The sequence below is a fragment of the Phalacrocorax aristotelis genome, chromosome 8 (assembly GCF_949628215.1).
Source record: "Phalacrocorax aristotelis chromosome 8, bGulAri2.1, whole genome shotgun sequence".
NCBI lineage: Eukaryota > Metazoa > Chordata > Aves > Suliformes > Phalacrocoracidae > Phalacrocorax > Phalacrocorax aristotelis.
This window is the reverse complement of record NC_134283.1, coordinates 12,538,716-12,558,107: the sequence shown is the minus strand read 5'-3', so window position 1 is coordinate 12,558,107 and position 19,392 is coordinate 12,538,716. Positions and strand designations below refer to the sequence as shown.

The 19,392-nt window shown below is 36.2% G+C and overlaps 1 protein-coding gene across 1 annotated transcript in view; it reads left to right on the top strand.

Moving 5' to 3' along the window:
• TDRD12 (tudor domain containing 12) overlaps window positions 1-19,392 on the top strand; it is a 37,387-nt gene that overhangs the window by 6,899 nt on the left and 11,096 nt on the right. The window contains exons 7-23 of the mRNA XM_075101438.1: window positions 1,066-1,151; window positions 2,218-2,416; window positions 3,046-3,122; window positions 4,663-4,721; window positions 5,476-5,536; window positions 6,681-6,785; window positions 7,176-7,361; window positions 8,055-8,208; window positions 10,281-10,408; window positions 12,114-12,305; window positions 13,378-13,506; window positions 14,024-14,138; window positions 15,008-15,141; window positions 15,228-15,448; window positions 16,219-16,318; window positions 18,274-18,461; window positions 18,779-18,989. Coding sequence (XP_074957539.1) covers window positions 1,066-1,151; window positions 2,218-2,416; window positions 3,046-3,122; window positions 4,663-4,721; window positions 5,476-5,536; window positions 6,681-6,785; window positions 7,176-7,361; window positions 8,055-8,208; window positions 10,281-10,408; window positions 12,114-12,305; window positions 13,378-13,506; window positions 14,024-14,138; window positions 15,008-15,141; window positions 15,228-15,448; window positions 16,219-16,318; window positions 18,274-18,461; window positions 18,779-18,989 — 2,345 coding nt within the window. The remainder of the gene's footprint in view (window positions 1-1,065; window positions 1,152-2,217; window positions 2,417-3,045; window positions 3,123-4,662; window positions 4,722-5,475; window positions 5,537-6,680; window positions 6,786-7,175; window positions 7,362-8,054; window positions 8,209-10,280; window positions 10,409-12,113; window positions 12,306-13,377; window positions 13,507-14,023; window positions 14,139-15,007; window positions 15,142-15,227; window positions 15,449-16,218; window positions 16,319-18,273; window positions 18,462-18,778; window positions 18,990-19,392) is intronic.

Below are 19,392 nucleotides of genomic sequence, written 5' to 3'. Positions count from 1 at the left end.
GAGGTGGCAAGATCTGGCTTAGTAGCTACCCTTTCAGTTTTGGTTTTGTTTTGGGTTTTTTTTGGCAAGGATATAAGCACCAGCTCAGAAGAGGAGTATCTTTATTATAATTGTTAAGAAAGAGATTGAGCTCCACATAGTTATTTAGAACTGCTTTTTCTCCAGTCTGTTCTTGTCCTTCCCCATGTTTGGTGGTAGGTCATCCAGTTGTTTTCATATCAAGCCTTCTATTTTGGTATGAGACAGAAAAGCATCTCTCTACTGAGATTTTTCTAATCTTCTTGCTTAAGTGCTTCTACCTGAAAAACTACCCACCTGCTTACTCAAAAGTATAACATAAAAGGAATCTGGGGAGGAGAGAATGCGTTTATGAAAGCAATAAAGTGTCTTTAGGCTGATAATTTCACAAACTAACTGGGACATAGCACTTCTCATGATATTTTCCTTTTTCCCCACACATTGAAGTGTCACTGTGCAAAGTAAAGGTTAGTAGGGAGCAATAGTAACATTGAAATTAATTCCATAGATATTCCCGGACTGTACCATAAGTAGTAATACATAGGGGTTTTTAATTGCTGGCACATCATGAGTGTATGAAGAAGTGCTTCAGAACTTACTAACTGACTTTTATCAGATATGTTTGCTTGAATGAAGAGCCTAACCAAGCTATACAAATGTGCAAATACAACTTCTTTCAAAAAAAGTAAATGTTAAGTTTGGAAAGTATGCATTTGTACTACAGATTGTCAGAGTCTAAAAGATAAACTGAGACCTTTAGTGTAGAACTAAGACTAGTCTGCGTGGAGAGTTCATTAATCTGTTTCAGCTCTCAATCTTCCTTCAAAGACTAAGGACTTAATTTTTGTAACTCCAAGTTTATTGCCATGTTACTTTCCTGTTTCATTTAAAAGTTATTACATTTGTACTAGCTTCTCTAAAGTAGGTTACACATCTAATTGAGATTTCTATTTTTGCCTATCTTGGAAAGGACAAGTGAAAAAAATACTGATAATTTGATTTGGGTTTAATATTTTTACTTGTTCTTGTGTTTATTGCTACATTTAGCAACCACCCAAATGAAAGCCAAGTTATGTGCCATAGAAGATAACACATTTGATGTTTTCCTTTATGTGACAATAAAAGATGAAAAGGTAAGATACTTTGATATCAACAAACCTATTAATGCACTTTGCTATGTAAGTTATAACTTTGTGATTAGTTTAAGACTGAAAAGCATTACTTGCAAGTGAGTTTTGTAATTTCTGTCAGATACAGTAGAATCGAAATCATTAACTTCTTAGAGGTTTTGTTTTATATTTTTGTTGCTTGTAAACTTCTGGAGGAATTCCCAAGGGGTAGAAATTTTTCTTTATGTGAATCTCTCTTTGGAAGGTATTGGCAAGCAAGTGAAGTCCAGCAAGTACTTCAAATGGACAACTATGAAAATCATTTAGTGCACTTTTCCACCTTTTTGTGGTATTGTACTTAAAGATGCTTCAATAAGGCAGTTGCATAGCATTATAAAAATAAAGAGAAGTTTACACTTGCTTTTACATAAGACTGAGTCCCCAAACCTTCGGGATGGGAGGGGCAGAACAAATAGTTCCACTTGCCAAAATGTTCAACTTGTGTGCAAAATTTCTGCTGTAGCTACTGTCAGACTTAAGTAGCTGTATGGTAGATACAAGTTAATTTATTTTAATACTGCTTCTACCTGGAGTGTTTTGCCAAGGCTTTTAATGCTGGAGCTGGGGTGTTTGCCATAGACAATAACTTTGAAGGTACATACTAATTTGAATACCTTCTCTAGGTTCAGAGTCCCAGTTGGCAATAGCTGATCGCTGAGCCAATGGAGTTTAAGGAGTTTTAAGTTTAGTATTACTTTTTTCTGCCAGATGCATGCTAAATCAAAATGAAATAAATGAGCTTTACTTACTAACAGGGTTTTTTAAATTTTTAGGGCTTATAGAAAAAGTTAATTGGGTACAGAATTTTAGGTAGAAGCGTGAAACTGACAAGTAATTAACATGTGTTTAGAGACCATACAGGAGGATATGACTGACTTTCCTATTCTGGAGTTAATATTCAGAAAGCATTTGTTGATACCACTTATGTCTTACTGCTGGTTAAAGCTTCAGGTAAATGCTAAACAAGTATGTGGTGATGTAGCTTATCGCTTGTTGATTCCGACCAGTAAAGATCTTGGGATTTTTTTAGGTATGTGTCAATGATGATCTTGTCTCAAAGAACTTTGCGCGTTTTGAGGAAGCTAAAGAGAATACAGGGAGTTTTACGGATTATCAGGAGAGCGAAACATCGCTAAATGCTGAGTCTCTTCCCGTGAAAACTCTTAATCCTGCGCTTGCTTTCAGGCCAGTGATATTTCAGGAGAAGATATCAACAAATCTTGAAACAGGTGGGAACCAAGTGTGTCAGAAACAATTATACATGCAATGCATCATGTGTCTTTAATTAGATGTATTGAACATGAACCTACTGTCTGTGTTTGAATCCAATAATTGGATCAAATGGTATCCTTCTAACAAACAATGTTTATATATCAGACTTTACAAAGACCAATCAAATCATCAGATGCAGGGATACTGTAAAGCTTCTTGTACTGTAGAAAGGAAGGCTGAGGGTGAGAAACATGGGCATTTGTTGATATGCTTAATAGCATTAGACATTATTGAAATTAATTGTGGCATTGATCAATGATGCATGCTAATTCTTTGAGTTTGGAGGGTTTTATTTTAACAGAGGTACTTTTAAAATGAGTGTTTACCCTTGAGTTGTCTCATTTATAGTGGTTCAAGTCTGCCTTTTTAAAAGTAGGCAACTTTCCATCCTCCATCCTTGTTCACTCAGTTCATCTGCATAGTTATCTTTACACAAAGATAACTATTGTTTTGTTGTTCTTTTTGCCATTAGGAAATGATACAAGCAACTACAGTCAGTCATAACCTACTGTAAATAAAAATACTGGCTTTTTATGTGTTCAGACAATCAGAAATGTGTTTCTGCGGTTTTTATTCATCTTTTTAGGTCTTGCTGCTTCCAGTTCCTTTCTTGAAGAGACATACCAGAAGTCAAGCACAGATCTAATTGAAAGTACTGCTCCTGTAAGTATTAAATTTTGTATTAAATTGTCAAAGATGAGTGACATTAAACATACGTAGGACAAACCAAGAATGCTGTAGTCATCTGGCTTGTTCTTCCATATAACATAGATCTGGGGGACTGCAGTAGTTATTGATATAGTTAAAAAAATGAACCTTCTACTTCAATTTCTCTTTTTAAATTGCAGAAAAATTTAAAAAATGTACTACAGTCCTTGAAAAGGTGGTGCCTCCTTCTTGTACCCCTTTGCTATAGTTTCGTGAAGATGATAGCTGTCAACACCACAGAGTTTTCTGAATATATAAAAACGTAAATTTTAATGTTTCCCTGAAAACAAAATATTCCTTATGCTGTACCACGGTAAACATTCAAGTCTCTTATTTGTTGAGTCATCTGGTTTCTTGCTATTTTCTCTTTTTTTTGTATGCTGTTCTCTTCTGAAACATTTTCAGTAGGTCAGCATTCATTCTTGAGTGTTAAACTGTGTACCGAATTGCACAATTCGAACTATTACAATGTCTGTGAGAGGAAAGGAAAGTGAACCAGTAGATTCTAGGCAAACAATCACTGAGTGCATGCAATCTCGGCTCTTTTAAAGAGCGCTTGTGCTGTTCCATGTCCTCTTCTGCTAGATGCTTTAAAGGATAAATTTGCTTCTGTGATAGCAACAGAACTACTTCTGTCAGGTCAGGGGAAGAAAGGAGTTTTACAGAAGTTATTTTTTAGCTCTGCTGAGAATTGAAGAATGACAACCACTCCTGAACTTAAACTGTAATATCTTATTAAAATATTTTTGAAAGAATGGTGATGAAAGTAGTAGTGTGGATTGTTACTGAAGCAGAGCAGGTTTACCTATATACCCTTCTGCAAGTCAGCCGAATTACCTTTACCAGCTCCTTGAGAGATGCAAGTCTTTGACTAAATCATCCCTGTTGACTTGCTGGTGACTAATGAGGAACAATAGAAATCCCCTGTTCAGAATCAGACATCTTTGGGGTAACTCTGGATGCAGCATCTGCTACTGGTTACTCCTTTGAGGATTTGCAGTGTTGCTCAATTTAAGTTCATGATCACTGTCTTTGTAAGTATGCACCTGGGTAACCTGGTTTTGTGTTTTCCTCTTGTCTGTGGTATGCAGGCTTTCCATGACTTTCCTTAATTTTGTTATAAAAATGAAAAAGTTTGAAAACTAGTCGGTATGTGTTCATACTAGCTCAGGTCCCCAGTTATGACTATAGCTTGAGATGTTACCGTGAACTAATTTTTCTTTTGTGTGGGCAATGTTCTTGTCACATGCTTGATTCTTAGTAAAGAAAATACTATCCTGTAACAAGTTAGTTTTCTGAGGTTTGTTTCATCAAAATTGTTGCCTTATGCAGACAAACTTACAATTTGTATAGAAATTCTCAAAAATATTTGGAGAATCCTAGAGTTAGGTAAGAAAACCACTTTCAACTTAATAGACTAAAGAAACAATTTTTCTAAAATGTTGCTCTTGAACAGTATTTTAGTGCTAAAAATGTGTTCATCTTTTCTTGATAGATTGTCAAAGCAATTCCAGGTTTGTCTTTCAAGGAAAATACAGCAGTTCACACAGACAGGTATGGTGCAACATGCTAAGTATTTTAAATGGTTATGTAATCAGATAATTAGGAGCTGTAGTATGTTTCCAACTACTGTTCTTAGGCCGCTAAAAGGGCAGAGGGTAAGAGAAGATGCAGACATGTGCTTTTGGGGAAGAAGGGAATTTGAAGCTGCTGATACTTATCAAGGCAATAATAAAAATAGTTCTTTCTAAACAAGTAGCTTGACAACAAAGATGAGATGGGGAAGCATTTTTTTCGTGCATGCTAAACATGTTAAGTTGCTTTATTCTTAGTATGAGTTACGGAGTTTTAAAACTTAATGAAATATGACTATGATTTCTGAAACGCTTTTACTATGCTGCATGCCAGTTGATGCATGCAGTGTAATAAACCTAAGGAGTGTTTTTAATTCTGTTTCTAACTGATGCAAAGATACTTTGTTTTATTTTTTGAAACATTAAGAAACCTTTTCCTGCAATCCAGTCTGGTTTTCTTCTAAAGTTAAGGAGCCTACTAATTATCTTTGTTAAAAAAAATTTCCTTAGGGTTATTTTCAGTTACTTAAAAGCTAATACTAAATTTTATTTTCAAAATAATACTTTTTGATTTTTTTTCTTTCATGTTCAAGGGTTTTCCTCCTTGATATAGGTAATACATAAGATATTTTGTGAGTGAATTCCTTCATGACATTTTAGAAACATTGCTGGTATTTATAAACTACATTTTACTTCTGTATTTATGTTGGATTTAATATTTGTATGTTTCTCAGGCTTCATCAGTTCTTAAATTCTGTTCCTCTGAAGACACACATAGTTGAAGATGACCAACAGGTATTTCAAGTGTTTTTCATTGAACTTGTCTCATGAAAATACGTTGTGCGTACATGGAAGGTTTTGGCAGTGTTGAGGCTGTATGGGTGGTCTTTGTGGAAGGAGGTCGGGCTGATTGTAGCCATGTCAGCAGCAAGACCCACTGCAGGCCAAAGCTGAGCCAACCAGCAAAGTTAGTGGTGCCTTTGTGAAAACATATTTAAGAAAGGGCAAAAAATGCAGGGGGAAAAAAAAACCAGAACAACAAAACAAAACAGAGAAAAAAATCCCAAACAGTGAGAAATGGAGACAATGCCAAGGTCAGAGGAGTAGGAGGTGCTTGATGCCGGAGCAGGTATACCTGAAGGGACTGCAGTATGTGGAGGACCCATACTGGAGCAGAGGAAAGAAGTGAGGGGGAAGGAGCAACAGAGGAAAACTGCCATGTTCCAACTGCAATCCCTGCCTTGTGCTGCTCACTGCTCCCATGGTGGGACTGAGTGTAACCTGCATCAGTTATAAGGGGAGAGGAGTTTGGTGTGAAGTTGAGCCTAGGAATGGGAGAGAAAAGGGTTTTTTTTGAAGTGTGTAAATGTTTGTCTGGTTTTGTTTACAAATAACCAAATCAGTACTCACATACTAATTGGCAACAAATTAACCTAAAGTTGTGTCTGATTTGCCTGCATCAGTAATTGATAAGTAACAACCCTGTCCTTATTTACACCCATGAATTTTCTTGCTTGCTGTCCCTGTTTTTTTTTCCCCATCCCTCTAAAAGGGGAGAGTGAGTGAGCAAGTGGCTGTGAGCAGAGGCCAACCCACCACAGCAAATTCTACTAGTCGTCTGTTTTTTAACTGTATTTTGATTTTGTTGTAGCTGAGTGCTAGCTGTACTCAGAACACCTAGTGCATTCTTGAGTGGTTTAAGACAGTTGTGTTAAGACAATCTCGATCAATCTTTCTTTAGGAAATAGAGTATTTGTCTCACCACTGGTCTGTGTAACTTACCAGTATATATGAGTCATACTTAAAATGTATTTACAATGTCTTTGGCTATTTTTCATCGATACAACGGGTTTTTTAAATACAATAAATGCTTTTGAGTCACATGTAAGCTAAAACACTTAAGTATTGCCTTTGTCATCTATTTGTCATCTGGTTTCAGAGTTTTCAAAATCTTAGTGAAGAAAGAAACTTTGTCTTTCTTAGCAACAAAATTGAGCCATCATCAGTTCTGGAAACAGCACCACTTTTTGATGATCTGAAAAAGGTAATGCTAATGTAATATATTACACAGAATATTTTTTTTAAGGCTAGTATCATTCCCCAACTTCAGATACTAAATATTTTAGTAATAACTAATTTTGATTGTGGCATGCCTAGGAGGTTGTTCACGTGGTTAAGTAAATGGAGTTTCAGAAAGACGTTGGACACCTTTTTTCTGGATTACTGACCACGGCCACAAGTCATGGGATTTTAATTTTAACATAATAATTTAACTCCTCATCCCAGAAGAATTTTTTCATATTGTACGTTAAGTACATATATTAATGTAGTGAGTCAAAAGCTTTTAAATCACTCAGTATTCTGTTTTTGTCTTGTTTTGTTAGTGTTTAAGGGCACAGTTTTCATGTGGAACTCTTAATTTCTCTCTTTGTAGGAACTTACTTGGAAAAAATTTTCAGGCCCTGACTTCACAGAATCTTACTGTTGGCCACCAGTAGCTCGAGGATGTGATGTAGTTGCCATCTCATATCAGGGAAATGATCCTTTTTTATATATTCCACCAGTTCTTACATTTTTGCAGTCGGGAAGCTGCTACAAAGCCTTGCCAAACAGGAGTGGAGTATGTATATATCAGAGTAGTAACAGGTTTTCTGTTCTAAAGTGCAGTGCAGATGTAGAATAATAATCCAAAAGATGGTGGATGTTTAGAATGTATACATTTTAATGTGATCTTAGTTTACCTTCATGATGCTTGCCTGTTTATATAAGACCTCTGTGTAGAGGCTTACAGAGATATTCTCACCTTCATGCAGTCCAAAACTTCTTTATCAAGTAATATGTAGCAGGTGGATAATGTCATATCACTTTGATACTTGATGAAGCTTTGTTTTTGAAGGGATAGTATATAGTCATTAAACTAAAAAATGTATTAGCTGTTTTAAATATTGTAATTCACTTTTAAACTCATATTAGGGCACAGAAACAGAATCGTTGAAGTTGTAAGGGACCTCTGGAAATTGCCTAGTACAACCCCGAGTCAGACAAGATGCTCCTGCTTCTGTTAAATTTTTAGACCTTTTACTGTATGTTGCTGCATGCATCCTTTTTGTCTCCAGGTAACCTGGTGTATGGTTCCCTGGGTCTGTAACATTTGCATTTAGGAAATGATATAGTACTAAAAGCTTCAGTTTTGAAGTACTTAAAGGCCTGTGTTGCAGATCTTGGTTTTACCCTAAATGCTGAAGTAGTACAATTCTTAAGATTCTGAACTCTTGTCTAATATTATGGTGTAAAATTTTGTACATGTGTGTAGCCACTAGCACTTATTTTATGTCCTGGGTGGAAGAAGGCACAACTTGTTTTTGAGCTACTGAAAACATACGAGAGATGCTCCAGACAGCTTCATCCTATGTTGATAATACTTGGGCAGAACAAAGAAGAAGGTAGACATGTGAAAATCCGAGGATGTAAGAATACTTTCTATCTTAATTATGGTTGAAAACAATGTGGGCTGCCTTTTGCAGGAAACTCTGAAAGAAGCAATTTATACTTAAGTTTTTTGTTCTATAGAGTGATAGTTCGTTCTTTAATGGTATAACACTGTATAACTACATGAAGCTTCAGTAGTGCTATTTAACAGTAAATGGTATTAAAACTGTTTGCATATCTACATGTCAGCATCATTTTTTAAGTTCCATAACAGTTATTTTTGAACTAAATTACTGGTAGGGATTTCCTGATGATGTTGCTGAATTAGGATTAATCATGGACTTTCTTGATTTAGAACCAGGTTTTATAATAGCACTTTTGATACATGAGCATCCATTGCTGGACAGAGGTAGTGGGTCTGTCAGGGATGGAGTTAATTCTCTTCATAGTCTGCATGGTGGTCTGGTTTGGATTTGTAACTGGAACAGTGTGGATAATGCAGTAGTGTGTTGGCTCTTGCTGAGCATCGCTTGCACAGCAACAAGAATTCTCTTTTTCCCTGTCTGCCACCCAGTGAGTAGACAGGGGTGGGCAAGAAGCTGGGAGGGGACAGCCTGGACTGCTGACCCAGGCTGACCGAAGTGATATACAATACTGTTTAATGTCATGTTCAGCAATAAAAACTTGAGGGGTGAGGATGATCTGATGAGTGGCTGGGCACCTGTCTGCTTGTGGGGTGTTGTCAGTTGTTGCCTTTGCATTGCTTCCCCCCCCTTATTACACTGTCTTTTCTCGATGCATGAGTTATCTCACTTTGGCAGTTTCTGTGCTCTTCCCCTCCCACTGGGGACAGAGGCAGTGAGTGCACATCTGCATGTCTTTTAGCTGCTGGCCACAGTGCCCCACAGTAATGCATATGTGTATGGTCTTTAAAAATATCTTTCAGAAATACGTATTTCAGGTGCATGTATTTCATTTTTTTAAAAATTTACAAACATTTGGGGGACGTGTCTGATGCTGCTTTACTGCTTCTATATGCTTAATACAATTCTTCTCTGCTCTTAATTTAAAAAGAGTATTGGCAAAGTGAAGGACTAAAAAGGAGGTAATAGCTCTTTGCAAAGTTGTGTAAATTTTAGTTGGAAGTAGGTTTTTTTAAATGGTAGTTTCCAACTTGCTTATTGCAATAAATTCTAAGTAATTTGTGCATATAACTTCAGTAGTAAGCAGAGGATACTCCATAGAGAAGAGGAAGCAGAGAAGTAGTGAAAGAGCTGTTGGAAGACCTGCCTTACTAGACTGTGTTTACTTAAAATGCTTCGTTTTGCTCTTCTTGTTTGGTCTTCTGGTTAAGCCTTAACTGAGAACTACATTTTTTAAAATGGCCCTTTTTGCCGAGGAAACAAGAAATAGGGATAAAACTATGAAGGACTGAGTAAAACTTTCAGTTTCAGCAGTTTGTATTCTTACATCCACCATCCAAGTTTTAAGGGCCTTGTGGATGAATTCAGATCTCTTATTAGTAGAGCTGTTTGCACAGATTAAGATTGGTGTGTGTTTATTTTTATATATACACACTCACATACGTATCTATGCATATACATATACATGTATATTTAAGCTACAATGTGTGCTTTATTCCATTTTTAAAACTGAGCTTTTCTAAAGGCTGCTCTTGCACATATTTAAATATTTACCTTCTGTCTATCTGGTTTTGAATTTGTAATCTCTACTTCCATTACCTTATTGGAAAATGAAATTACATCCTGCTTTGTAAACTTGTTAGCATTCAGACCTTTCATTCTTTCAAAAACTCAGTTTTACCCACTCAGGTCTTGAAGACATGCAGGGGTGGAAAAATACAAGTACACTAAAAATGGCTGTTAACCAGAATTCAGAAACTGGAGTTTTGTTTTTAACAACAAAAAAAACCCAAAACCCAACCAAAGACAAAAACAAACCTACACCCAAAGCATGCCCCCTAATTTAAGATGATGCATCTGAAATGCAAATGTGGACTTTTTAATAAAACTGCCATGTCCTATGGTGTCTTGTTAATGTTGTTTCAAGTTGTAAGTTGATGTTAACAGTCTTTTCTTCCTACTTGTAGGTGAAGTAATTGTGACTACACCATATAGCCTCCTGAGACTGTTTGAACATCACAGTTTATTATTTTGTAGGCTTTGTCATCTTGTTCTTGACGAGATTGAGGTGTTGTTCTCTGATGCTTCTGAACAGGTAAATGGCCTTGTCCTGTTCTACACTACTGCTCCATTATGCTGTCTTCCTTTGCTGTGGATAGTTTCCCAAGGACTTGCATTTTTTTCAACTTAGTAGCAGTAGTTTCAGTGTAGGGGTCTTTAATCTACTTTAAAGACTTGCACCATCTGTCTGTAAGGAACTTCCTTTTCCCTCTTATCAGTGCTGTTTGAACTGCTTCAGTTCAAGAACTGTCTTTATTGGTAAGCTGCTCAGTCTCTAGAGCAAAAGGCAGAAGTGAATGATCAAATAGTCTTGGAAGCAATCAGAAATTTTCCTTGGGCCTTAATGATAGTGCAGGCAAAAAGAGAAACTAATCCCAACTCAGAGAATCTTGGAAGAGGAACAGCATTAAGTTCCATGTTAACAAGGATTAATATATTGAATCAGTTTTAAAATGATGAATTAACTCAAGTTTGAGAATTATTTTTTTTTATTGCTGCTTTGGGGCTTCACAGGACAGATGCTTTCTGTTAGTATTACAGCGTATTACATCATCAGTATACAAAAAACAGCTTACACTTTTCACGGTCATAGGTTTTTTAAAAATCATTAACTTATTAATACTAACTGTTTAAAATTTGGTGATAAGACTAAACAGCAGTGTTTCTAACTGAAAAGCTGGAGAAACTTCTTAATGGAGATAGATTGCCCAATTTGCTGTATGTGAAGCAGTTAAATGTGCCTTTGTAGCAGCAAATCTCAAGTCATAAATTAGATTAAATGTCATCCTTACCCAGTGGGACGTTCCTTCTTTCTGTTTAGGCTGTTCTTTCCGTTGCGTTTCTGTACTTCTTGAGACCGAGTGCAGGTATAACATATGAAGATTGTGGGAAAGGTAGTTTGTAAAATATTGTGCATGATCCTGCCATTTTGGTAGGATCTTCTCAGCTTCTCAGGAGCATCAGTCTTGAATAGAAAAAAAAAGATGCTCTTTCGGGTGGAAGTGATCACTTGATGATGTTTGGACTATTGTAGCTCTTCTAAAGCATTATGTTATAAAAATGTTATAGTGTTTAAACTATTGCTGCTATGGGTAAGTTTAGTGTAGGCTGAGAGATGTCTCTTAGAATTGTGCCAGAGGCCTGGAGTACTACTTAGTATGGTAGTGCCTTGCCAGAGATCCTGATGTTGTTCCACATCACTTGTCACTTACGTGAGGTGATGTAATTGGGAACATATCCATTCTGTCTTAGTGACTTTCATATTTTATACATGATTTTATGGAACCCTTTTGTGGTTGGTTTTGGGTTTTGGGGTTGTTTGGCAGATTACTGTATTTGCAGCTTGGGCTTATCTTCTACTTACCTCCTAGTTTTTGCTGACTGCCTCTGGCCTCTTAGATCTACTTTTGTCTAGGATTAATACTTTTCAGATTTGAACAGATCCTTTTCCTGAGACTTCCATAGTCTCTGGGCAGAATCCTGCATTATGATCTCCTGTGCATGTATATGCTGTTTCCTCATACTGTCCTGTCACTTTCTTCTTGCTTCAGTTGTTGTTCAAATAATGTGATAGAAGTGCACAAACAAAACATTTTGGTTTGGGTGTGAAATGTGTGTGGTGGTGTGGTGGAGTTTTTGTGACTGGAAGAATCTGTGTCCTGAAACTACTTTTCACTGCTGTTGCATACTCATTGAGTAGGATAAGAGGATAGAAAAAAAACCCTTTTTTTTCTTTATAGGTTTTTACTATATTAGATTGTTACAAGAAAGCCATTATTACTGAAGAGTGGGAGTATTCACCACATCAGATTATTGCTGCTGGAACTCGTTGGAATAAACATATAGCACGCTTGATAAAGGAGTTCATGAATGATCCTTACATTGTGATAACAGCTATGGAAGAAGCTTCTATCTATGGAAACGTGCAACAGGTAAAAATTTGGGGATCATGTCACTATTTCTTTACTGAGATATTTTGCTATTTGTACTGATCGAGGTCAGTATACGTGCCTGCTAATTGTTTAAGTGGGTAGTGCTACAATCCTAACTCAGACTGTTCAGTTGCACCTCCCTTCTATGAACTGAGGTGACTCTTAGAAGACTTGTGCAAGTTAATCACTAAACAACCTGAAGGTGTCCTACCTTGCTCAGTAGGACTGAAGTGAAGATATTCCTTCAAGTATTTCATTGTAGGTGGAAATGAATCTGAATTTTAAGTGAAGTATTTGCAAATGGTATAGTTTGTGACCAGAACTTTACCAGAGTGTTTTTGTAATCGTTAATTGTGAGTGGCAGAACTACAAGGTAAGTTATCCCAAGACAAATACTTGTTTTACTGATGGGTGCCACACAATACAAAACTTAATTTGACCTGAAATTTCCAGAAAGTTGTTACACGTTTCTTAGGTATCTTCTCATTTAATTTCCAGTCAGTGTGGTGTAGTCCTTAAGAATAATACAAAATGTTGAAAGGATGATCTGAATTCTTCTGTGTCTTAAAATGTAATAATTTGGGGATTGAGAATGTTGGGAAATGTCGAAGACTACATTCTAAGCAGGATACAAAACTGAAAAAGACCATTTTTTGTGAGAAGTCTAATGATTAGGGAGGACTGAAAATGTCAGTGTTTTGATGCTTTAGTTAAGAGTGTTTCAGGTGGTACAGTAGGCTTTGAGTGAAGCTTTTTTTAGTCATACTTGAAAATGCCAAACTTCGATAAATCGTCTAAAATTAAATGAATGAAAAAATAATGCTGTGGGATTTTTGTGTGTTGGATTTTAATTACGCTTCTGGAAGCTGTCCTAAATGCATACCTTTTGTGAGAGTTTTGTCTTCTGTAAGTTTAACAGAAGACCTACTGCTTACTGGAGCTACCATTTACTGGATTCTCTTTGGTTTTATATAACAATGCTTAGTGCTTATTAAAAGGAGGAATTACATAGTAAAATATGTATAGATATTATACACAAATTATCATCCCTCTGCTTTGTATCTACTGCTAGGTTGTGCAACCTTGCATGAACAGTGAGAGAACTGCTGTGTTACTCAAAATACTAGATTTTACCTGCAATAATCTTCAGAAGGTGCTGGTATTTACTAATTCAGTAAATGAAGCAGAAATGGTTCATAAGGTAACAAAGTATTTAAATTTGCCTTTTTTTTTTTCAATTGTTAAGGTATGACAGACTAAAATATCTTGGCTTCTGAGAACTAAGTGTGAGGAGTGTGAATTTGGACGTTAATTTTATTTCTGCTAAGATAGCCCCAGCCCTGCTCTTCTGCCAACTAGAAGAAAGCCTAAGTGACAGGAACATCTGGCATAGAAGGCATTCTTACTAAATGCTTAACTACGTTCTGGTGGTCAAGTTGGAACTTTGAGTTGAATCATAGTTGCTTTTTTCCAGTAAAAGTTCTGTCAGTTTATTTAACTGTTTCTTTTACCAATTCCAGGAGTGGTATGGGGGGAGAAAACTTAAGCTCTGTCATGTCAATTTTCTTCTTCTTTTTTTATATAAGCAAACTAAATTTCACTAATTCTTTCCCTTGGCTGTCTTCCCAGTAGCTAAAGTATGCTAGATCCTAATAAGATACACTATTTCCTAGAGTTTTAGTTGTAATTACTGTATAACTTTTTCCTTTGTCATCCAGGTACTGAAGAGCAATTCAATATTTGCCTTGAAGATACATAAAGAGAGTGAGTTTAATTTCAAGTATATCTTAGAGCAGTGGACAAAAAATAGTTCTGGCACTCATGTCGTACTAGGTGAGTATTTTCTGTTTCTCTAGTTGTGATTATGTCTTCATGGTGACTGATTTTCTACACTAAATATTTATTCTAGGTTATGTCATCACTTCCACAGGGTCAGTTCCCTATGAATTCTTTCTACACAGCCCTTTACTTATTTGTGCTACAGCTAGTCTTCCCACCCCACCCGTTGTTGTTGGCTCCCAGGGTTAACTGCTGCGAGGGAAAACCTTACTTATTAGAGGGGAACATAAAGGAGTTGTTTTGATGCGTTAGTTAACAGGACTACTAGTACTTTCAGAGAATTTCTGTGATTCCACAATTGGTTCCTACTACAGAGGATATCTTCCGTTTGAAATAATTTAGAAACTCTGAAGACTTACTGTAATCACTTACCATATGTTCTGGTACAATTCTATTTTTCAAGTTGTTTGCAGACTCTTACCCAATTTCAAACTTGAATTTTTTCCATTTTGTATGTCAAAAGCAAGAAGGTTGACTTAATTACATCTGCTTTGTAGGTTCGTACAAAGGTGTTAGCATTCCTGCATTACTTCAAGTGTTTTCTGTCTTTCTTTTGTGAAGTACTTGGCTATGGGCAATTCTACTTAATCTGTGATACTGATACGAGATATAGAATTATGCTAGATGAATTAGAGACTGCCATGAAACACTTCCTGCCATATGTTTATGAAGTGTATTGACTGAAGAAATATAATGCCTTATTGTATATAGTGTATTATGTAGTGTATTGGGAAAAGACCTTTTTCTTAATTCATGAGTCAGTGGATGCAGAGAAGGAAACAGCCATTGCTAATGTGATGTAATACTTCATGTGCTTGAAGTGTTACAGTTACCTTATGTGTGTGTATAAAACGTGTGCTTAGTTTTAACAGATGACTGCATGCAGTCTTTGGGGATTACAGATGCAACTTGTGTGATACATTTCAGTTTTCCTTCTCCAAGAATCTTTGGTCAACGTCTACACAGCCTGTCTGACAACTTCTGTAATTTGATAAAGGTTTGAGTAATCTTTAACAAGTTAATATTATGTTTGATTTAAGTGGTGGAATCATAAAAGCTTTTTTAAATATATATATTTTTTAGGATTCTTCTGTAGATCAGGAATATACAAAGGCAAGGTCAGTCATTTTACTAACAGAAAGCAGTGCATGTCATGCACTTGGGATCCTGCGCTATTTGCAGCATGCAGAAGCTGAAATTCCACCAGAATTGCAAGATTTTACTGCCAAGATGCTAGAAGCTGAAGAGGATAAGAAATCTTCAAGGCCACTGTGTGCCTATCTTAAAACATTTGGGATTTGCAAGTAAGGAAACACCAAGTTTTCTTGACACCCATACAGACACACTAAGGCATTGTATGCCCTGAATGATGAATGCTTCTATTTCCTTGATCAATTTTCCTGTTGGATACTTTTATTCAAACTAGGTTTTGCTCAAGATTTTTTTTTTCTGTTCACTGTCACATCTGTTTCACTCTTTATAGGCAGTTTTCTGAAAACAAATATTATTGTTACGGAGACCAATCACACGTAGTCTGACAGAGTAGCATAATTATAACTCCTGCATAGATGTACTTGAGGGAACTTTTAAGCCATTGTTTTGATTTGTAGTCTAACCACAATTGCACAAGGTTTGTTCTTACTCTGTCCCCTATTGTATCCTGTCCCTCCAGAGTCAGTAAGTAGATGATGACTTCTGAGCTGTGTGTAACTGGATTGTAAGTAGTGTAACTGGGTTGTAAGTAGTGCTTGAAGGAGGAAGCTAAAGTGTTCCCATGTATGAATTCTAGTGTAGATAATGGTTGTTGTAAGTAACAAAAAATTCAATGTTAGTGTTTGTTTTACTCTGAAACAAGTTTTCTGGTGTTTTTTTTGTTTTGTTGACAAACTTTTCCACCAAGAGCTTTTTGGCCATTTCTATCTAACCCCTAGAGTCATTGGAGCTGTTTGAGACAGAAATTGAATATTAAGGGTTGATGAAGTTTTAGTGTTTAAAACTCTTGTAAGTCATATCAAAATAGTTTATAACTGAAAACAAACGGCTTTTTTCTAATAAAAGTTTTCTTAATACATAGGAATAGAACAGTGTGTCCAGATCGTCATCAAATTAATTTACAAATAGACGTGCCTCAGAATATACCAGATAAAATTATACAAATGCCTGGATGTGTGACAGTAAGTTGTTATTGTTTACCTTGGGTTTGGGTTCCAAGAGGACAAGTCTTAAATAGCTACTTGGCATATTACATTTAATATTACTCTAGTATGTATACAATATCTCTTGGATATTTGATGATTTTTAGCTTTTTTCCTTTCTCCCTTGCATCAATAAGTGTGCCAGGTTTTTCTTTAATCCTTAGCTTGAACTGAAATTGTTTTGCAGGTGATTTTGAGTTTACTTCAGATTTTCTTTTGCATTGAAGATTCCCATTTTATGAGAAAGTGGCTGATGTTCTGTTTATTCCTCCTGTCTATAAATTGAGATCATATACCAAAGTCAACAAAAGTTAAAGTTTCTGTAAACTTCAATTATATTTATTGTAGAGGACACACGAATTAATCTTCTATAATGAAGAGAAGTTGAAGATTGTGTTTGTTTTGTTGGAAATGAGGATTTCTTCTTAGCTGACACGTTCCTGCAACTTTCTGAAAAATGAGCTTATTCTGGCCTTGTCATTTGAAAGTAGTATTTTCGTTTGCAGTATCCGCAGAAAATGGGATACGGCTCCTCCCTTACCTTATAAATATAACAGTTATTTCCTACTAAGATGTCAATGCTTTTTGAAAACCATTTTGATACAGAGTGCTGTTCTAATGGGACCTTTTTTAAGTTTCACAGTCATTAAACTCTCATGGTTATTGTGTTGACTTTGCTATGGTGTTTCTTCACATCCCAGTAGCAGTTTGTATCTGTTCCTTTCACCTGGCTTTTCAGTCCTTTCTACACTGGAGAGTCTTCCCGTACAGCAGTATTGGAGTGTGTCTGTCTCCTTGTTCGATGATGATTGCCCAGGGCAAGTGTATAGACATTGGTGCTTCCTTCCAAAGTTAGCCCTTGGGTCTAAGAAGTGCTGGATGCCTTTTCTTTGGATCAGCTGCTTCCACCTTCTTCCAGTCCTTCACCTTTTCCAGAATTCAGATGCCTTCAGGCCATGCAGTTAATGGGTGTTTATCCATTCCTAGAAGTGATAGGTTGTGAGAACAGAGAATAAGGAGAACTGGGTGGATTCTTTGGTGTCACTCCATTTGTGCCTAATAAATAAGCTTTTTTTGGTAGGTATGAGTTCAAACCCTTTGAGTGCCGGATGGGTTTGCTGGATTTAGTGGACAGATCTCATGACACTACTGTTAGAAACTTGCGCTTACCTGTGGTGTACTCAAGACTGCAGTTGTGGCCTCTTCCGCTTCCTCGTGTACTTCTGCTGACTGCAGAGCCTGTGTGTCTGTCTTACAAATCAGTTATCACTCTGATATGTATTCACTTTCTTTTTTGTTTGGAACCTGGTATAATGTGACCTTCTTTCAAGAACCTCAAGTTCCACTGTGGTTTTTTAGGATTTTTAAGAAGTGGAAATTACCATTCAGGTCCTCTTACTATCCTGTCTGGCCTCATGTACCCAGCTGTATCTCTACTTCTGTCTGGCGTGGTCCTTTGGACAGAGTGCACCTGGCATGTTATACATTGGTGTCGATAGTTCAGTTTTTCATTTAAGTAACTGTTGTGCAAAAAGAGTGAAGGCCTCATGCTTCCCCAGTCAGTTCTTCTAAAACTCACTGTAAGCCTGGAGAACACTTAAAATGGAGCTTGAACAGTGTGGAATGCCTTAGTGGTTAATAGCTTGGCAGGTAATAGTATAGTTCACTGGTGTTCATTTCAGTGGAATACCACTGGGACCTGACAGTTCTTGCTCTAGATGTCTGTCCACTGTTGACTGAACTATGGGCAATTAGTATTATTCATAATGTTATGAATAATATAACTCATAATCTTCTGAAATGTGTATATAGCAGCATCTCTGTCACCTCTTTGGGCTGGAAAGAGGTAGGTGATCTTGGCTAGGAAAACTTAAATTTCATTGATTTAAGAAATCATCCAGTCTTACTTTTTTCTAATGATTTTATGCTTTCAGGTACTGCCTCTCCACATTGTAAATGCAACAAACTACTTCGGTCGAATAGTAGATAAACAGAAGGACCAATATACAATTCTTGCTGAAGAAATTAATGAGTATTTTAAGAAACCTAGTAATAAAATTTCTGTTAAAAATGTGGAGAAACTAGCATTTTATGGATTACATGAGAAAACACTTTTTCACAGGTAAAAATGTTGGTTCTTTTCAGTTATTCATGTGCACTTTTTTATACAAAGTAATTTAGATCTTTTGCTGTTTAGTTAAAAATAAGTCAACCCACCCCAAAACCAGCAAAAAACTCACTGCTATTCAAACCATTCTGTAAAAATCTATCACATACTCTAAGATACCAAATGGAAAACAGAATGAATACCCACATGCAAGCAGAGTTAAGTATTTTGCTGTGAAAATATAATTTTTTTTAAACAAGAGTAGATTAAAAAACTTCTTACAACTGATTCTATGAATAATAATTCTGTGTTTCGTCTCTTACTCTATGAAGGGTTCAGGTGGTAGAGATTTCTACAAAAGAGGAGGAAAGTTTATTCTTTAACGTCAAAATTAAATATATAGATGAAGGCAGAACAAATCAAGTTCAGAGCTATCAGCTGCTTCACTTACCTGCAAGGTTTCAGTGTCTTCCACCTCAGGCTGTGGAATTTGTAGTTTGTAGAGTGAAACCCATTGATAATGAAATTGAATGGAACCCAAAGGTAATATTTGTTTTTTCATTATATTTCTTTTAAGTTGTTTAATTTCTGTGTCTTATTTTTTACAAGAAAACAGTTATGGACTGCAAACTCAGTTATCAAATTTCATTGCTTATTAGTATTACCAATAAATATCTGCTATTGGGCCAGGGTCTAAGTAGTCAGTTTTCTTGTTTGTTTTCCTATAAAATAAGGGAGTGAAATATATGGGATTGCCTTTTCTGTGAGTTAAATGGCTTCTTCCAGGAAAAATTATTGCTGCTTTTGAATCTGTAGGGAGTAACAGGGGAAGGGTAGAGTCTGTAAATTGACCGGTGCTTGAGTATTCTCCCACTAAGGAAGCTTCTTCCTTAAAGGTTAATACTATTTTAACCTACAGTAAAGTTGGAGTATTTCACTAGTTTAC